Raw genomic sequence first — 6,000 nt, 5'->3', positions numbered from 1 at the left:
AACGGTAACCTGGAATGTAATATTAATAGATAATTTCATTTAAAAAATATAATTAAATTTCAAGATTTTCTGCTTTATTTATTTTTATTAAATATAAAATATTTTATTAAATTATTGTTACAGCGCTAGCTAATCAACAGCACAAAGAAGATAAAAATTAATTTTGGAAAAAGAACTAAATCAGATATCAGAAGTAAATTATCGGCTTTTGTTTACGAAATACATTAGAATTTTTATCTATAGATAATATTTTAAACGTATTCATACCTAGGAGTCGATGAATCGATTAGTTGTCTATCTTTCATCCATACAAACGACACGGGTCTTTCACCAAATGCTTCACATTTTAATTCTGTAGATTGTCCTTTCTGTATTACGGATGCTTGAAATTTCTGCTTGAAATAAGCGGGAACTGAAAATATAATTTGTTTATTCCTTTATACATGCATAAATATCTGCATTTTTTTTCTTTTTAAAGGAAAAAGAAAATTCGATGCACATTTAAAAGTTAATCTAATATTGGATAATCTGGCTCATTTCCACATAATTCATTGGTAGTAAGTTCGATCGTCTCGTCGACTGTAGATAGACTTAGGAAACATATTAGGAAATAAGAAAAATGATTAATCAATAAAATTAATGATTAATGATCTCTTTGAACAGTAAAGTTCTAACAGAATCTCTTTCGTAAATGGCTCCCAGGCATAAATTTAACATCAAGAGAAGTACAGTTACTGCATCTGACGGAGAAATTAGTCGATAGTTTTAAAAAGAAAAAAAAATGTTTTACCGATAACCGATGAACAGCAAACTAACTAATAGTTATAAAATTCTATTTATTGACATTTTAAATCCCTTATAAATACTCTTAACGGTACTTAAAAATAGTGGATTACTTAAAAATTTATAATATATTTAAATAAATATTTTAAATATATATATAATAGGAATTTACCATTAACAGTAAGTTTTACGACTGTACTGAGTGCAGATCCTACACCGTTACTCGCTTCACACATGTATCTTCCATCATCTTCTTGTTCAATTTCTCGAAAATATAGTGATCCATTGACCAATGATTGAACTCTTGAACCACTGATTACAGTCCGGTACTCGATTGATGACGATTCTTTTGAAAAATAAAGTAAGTCCAACATGGTTATTTTCAACTTCGATCTTTTTGTAATGTGTAACATTTACACTATATCGTATGTTTAATTCTCCAACCCATTATCATTTCTTTATAAAAAATGAATAAAGACATGTATCAGAAAAGGGTATCTGTTTAAGAAATGTATCATTATATCTTTTAAAATAAAGATAATTAAAATTAAATTATTAAATTTAATAAATGCAAATCAATTATTATCTAAACATCTCATTAAATTTTACCACACCCTATAAAGCTTGTTTATCGTACAGATGCCAAAGAGATAAGTTAATGATTGCAAAACTATATATCAAAGTTTCTCTATCATATAGAGATAAAAGCATAACTAATGCCTCATGTTTTATTCCTGAATATCGTTCAGCTTAATTTCTGTTTATTTTTTCCCAAAACTTCTGCTGATATGTTTCTGCAGTTGTTGACGGGCTATGACGGATGCCCTCTTTATCTATGTCCCCTAGGGCTTAGCTTTCTTTCTTATCCTCTTCCTTATTCACATCAATGACCTACTTACATGAACTTCATCCTTAACTTCACTTATGTCACTCTTTCTTGCTTCTCCAAGTCTGATTTTTCTCCAAAAATCCTTGATGCCTATTTACTCTCTCAAAATCAATAGAAAGTATCACTTGAAAGGTAAATCGTTTTCGAAATGTATACAAGTTCGATTTCAACAGAAAAATCTGTTTGAGTTTTTTAAATATTTTTTGTTTTATAATACTCTTAAATAATCCACTACTGAAAGACGTTTGTAACTATTAAATAGATTCGTTTTATTTCGCTGTATTAAACTGAATTAGACTTAATATAAACAAATTAGACTACTTTAAACTGTATTAATTAATGCATTATTCGATCGAAATAATATATAAAGCATCTATAATTATAATAAATTCGATGCAGGAATTTACACGCGATGTTTTCTAAATGAATAATCCTTCGTTCTGCTATATATGAATTACTGTCGAAAATGATAGATTTTCATCATCTATAATAACTTTTATCAAAGAATCAGTTTGATATAACTTATCATAAAATGAGCCTTAACGTAATTTATAGAAGGACTATGATTGAACACAATATTAAATGATAACATGACGAATTTTAGAATCTTCGAAAGCTGCTTAAGCGAACTATCTGACTTAACATGATGTTAGATTTCACTACAGATAAGAATTTACATCCGGATTATATAATACCCAATTATAAAATCTGTAAAAATTGATCGTTTTCTATTATCTGCATTAAATGAGTAGCAAAGTGTGGGAAAAAATGCTAAATATACGCCTATATTATATAAAGTGAACCATAACTGTTGGTCATAAATGAGTAGGCCTAAGCGTATTCTATAACTAAAACTAAACATTTCAATAAACGTANTTAATTATAGATTTATACAAATTATTTTTCTAGAAAATCGATAGAATTCAAATTTATCATGAAAAATTATTTAAAATTTATCATATTTAGAAAACAATTTAATGTTTATTTTTATAGAAATTTAATTGTAAAAATTAAATTTTGCATTTATAACCGGTAAATTTTATAGAATTCTTTTTATAAATAAAATCTAACAGTTTTGTTAAGAAAGTTTCAGAAGAGAAATTTGAGGAACTTTCAAACCGGCTGGAAAAATAGCCTAAAAATAAAAAAATAGAAAAGCCAAAATATGATTAAACTACGCCAATAAAAAAAGTGCAGGGACTGGAAACGAATTCATCTTTCAGTTAAATAGCACATTGATTGATAGGAAAGTCACGAATATAAAAATAATTCTTTCCACTTAGGTTACTGATGGAAAACCAAGGGGACCAGGAAACAATTTTTACTCTGCCATTGCTTACGTAGAAAAAATATTTAGTTTTTTTTCTTCCTTTGATCTTTCAGATTGCATTCTTATATAAGTTGTAAAGTTCAATCATATTTTGAATCATCCTATCAATGGATTGAAGCAAAATAGATTCTATCATCTTCATAAGATTTGTAACATATTATTCAACTCTATGCTGTAGAATGAATAAATAGTTAAAAATTTATATTTTATAAAAACAAAAATTAATATACTACATTTTTAAAAGAAATTTATTTACTTTAAAATTAAAAATTAAATCACACGATAATTTCGTGTTTTTTTTCATTAATAACAGGAAAAAATAAATAGCCTAAATTAGAGAATATCTGTTTATTATTATTATTATTATTGTTTTGTTCAGATAAAAATTCAAACATAATCACAGCTTATTTTACATATAATTTAGCCTTAGGCTAAACCTGCTAACAATCATAACAGTTAAATATAAAAATTAATTATTGTATGTAATACAATATTTTATTAGATTAATACTTTTTAAATAAAATAATGTATATACTGTACAGTACATTGTAATAATGAAAAATTATGAATACTTCTCAATTTAAAAAAATAGATCTGATATTAAAAAACAGAAAAAGAGAAATTATATTTAAATACCCTTAGGAATTTTCAACATACTTTTTACTTATTTAAATTTCATTAAAAATTTACATGATAAAGTGCAATAATCAAAGCAAAGACAAATTACTTTTAATCCTAGTAATTCCCCAAAGTTCCCAATTCACATTATATTTAAATTTTTTTAATTGCAATGAAAAATTCTTAAGATAAACAAGAAAAAATAATTTACATTAGAATTCCTAAATCTTAATTAAGAAAATAATCTTAATTATAAAGTAATTAATATATTTCATTGAAAACAAATTTATAATTTTTCTTGAATGTTTTCTTATATATTTTAAATCAAAAAATCAATTCTAATAATAATAATAAACAACATGCTATTCTTTTTCTTTAAAATTTAAGAGTGAGTTAAGTTCATTTTCAGGCATACTTTTAATTCAATGTACACAAGCACACTTCTATAATTACTCATGTTTTTTTAAGATGTGAATTTGGTTTCATAATTTAACTTTTGTGTAAACTAAAACTTAATTAAGATATAAAAAAATATTTAATAAAGACTTTTATAAACTAATTTTAGTTAGGAGTAGAAGAGGATGAGTGTTATCTCCCTTTTAAAGATATGCATATCCTATAATTAATCACCATTAGCTGCAGTATGATCTTTACGTATCGCCTTTCGTTAGTATAACTCATTTCCATAAAATTATTTAATTAATCAGTTAAATATTTTAGAATAGACGCAATGTTTTAATAATATATCTTCTCGTACTTCAAATTAATCAAGATGTATCATGTCTTCTCATACATTTCTAGGTTCATTAAATAGACTTATTAACTGAAGTATATTATATAATAATAAAATACTAGAGAAATATTATTAGTGAGTATTAAATTTAGCAAAAATAATTATTTACTTTTTAAAAAATTCTGTCATTCTTATAGACTTAATATCATTAATGTATTATAAAATATTATTTACTTTTTTTTTATGTAAACGAAGTTAAGTGCTTGAAAAGATGTCCTTATTTTAAAGTAAACTCAGCTAAAAGTCTTCAAAGATTACTTTTATTCTTATGTAGACTCTGTTAAGTATTTTAGAAAAGATCTTTAAATACGTTAATGATACAATTTCGTTTAATGTTAAAACTGAATAGAAAGATTTTTTTCAAATTTCTTTATTAAGAATTTTCTGAATGTATTGTATGTTGTAAATAGGTAGGAATAATTAACATTTAATTTAGTAGCATCTTCAGTTTTTAGGGAATAGATAATACTACATTATTTAATAAGTTTAATATTTNTATAAATATTAAAAATATCGGATAAAGAGAAAAAATACTGAAGAATTATGTATAAGAAGTTTAATGTAAACAGAACATAAACTATTAAAGCCTACATATTTGGTGTAGTTAGTCGATGTTGTAAAAGATGCCTTAATTGCAATGTAATGAGTGCCATAGAATGTAATGTACGACCATTTACTGGGTTTATGTAGTACTTTGTTAAGGTCATTTTATTCCGACATAAATTAAATTTCCATTTTAATTAAATAACATGGTTTTATCATCGTATAATTTATTTAAATGCATATATTTGTTCTAAAAATATATATTATATATTTATAATAAAGTTATAAAGTTTAATGCATTATTTCTTAATTAAGATTTAGCTATTATAAATTGAATTTATAATAATCTAGTTAAGTTTTCATGATAATTAAAATCTATCTCTAATCAGAAATGCATCAAATGTAATCGATATAGTTGATTAGTAAAAGGAATTATCCTATATTTAAATGAGATTTAATGGTTTTTTAAGTATCCCGTAATTAAATTTAAAGTTTCTTAATAGTATAATTTGTTTTAATTCGATTTGATTTTCAAGAGATTTTACAGTACATGAATATTTGAGATTTTAATTATTTTGAATGATCTGAAAATTTTATTTTGTGCCTTTTTATTATGAAAATGAATGAGTTCTAATGAAATAAATATAACAACACTTTATTATTATTTGAATATGATTTAACGTTAATTGTTAGAAGATTATTCTCAAATTTACGAAATTGTAACGTAACGCTATAGCCCAAGTTTCTACTTGTGTGGAGCTAGAGATGAAAAATAAAATCAATTAAATTTTACAAATATATAAGCGAAATCTTTGTGAAAATAAAATTATACAACTCATATTTCATTTTAAAAGTTTAAAGAAATTAATTATAAATCCAAATTTTTAATTTAGTACAAAATTAGAATAATTAAGGAAAGTTAAAGAATGTAGTAGCTCTATCGAATTTCTCTGGTTTTTTTCTTTAACTTTTGTTATTTAACTTAATCCTTTTTATTTATTTTCATGATAATTAACGAGGATTAAATTTTAATGAGAAAATTCT

General features: G+C 23.9%; 1 protein-coding gene across 1 annotated transcript in view; it reads right to left on the bottom strand.

The window, feature by feature from the left end:
- Window positions 1-221: 221 nt before the first annotated feature.
- The window catches only part of LOC111614636 (Down syndrome cell adhesion molecule-like), a 49,018-nt gene continuing 43,239 nt past the window's right edge, over window positions 222-6,000 (bottom strand). The window contains exons 13-15 of the mRNA XM_023356004.1: window positions 2,744-2,807; window positions 956-1,176; window positions 222-412 (exon numbers count right to left, since the gene is read on the bottom strand). Of these exons, the coding sequence (XP_023211772.1) occupies window positions 252-412; window positions 956-1,176; window positions 2,744-2,807 (446 nt within the window). The 3' untranslated portion in view covers window positions 222-251. The remainder of the gene's footprint in view (window positions 413-955; window positions 1,177-2,743; window positions 2,808-6,000) is intronic.

The sequence above is a fragment of the Centruroides sculpturatus genome, unplaced genomic scaffold, assembly GCF_000671375.1.
Source record: "Centruroides sculpturatus isolate CEXI.00-Female unplaced genomic scaffold, Cexi_2.0 scaffold2196, whole genome shotgun sequence".
NCBI lineage: Eukaryota > Metazoa > Arthropoda > Arachnida > Scorpiones > Buthidae > Centruroides > Centruroides sculpturatus.
This window is presented reverse-complemented; position numbering and strand designations above follow the sequence as displayed.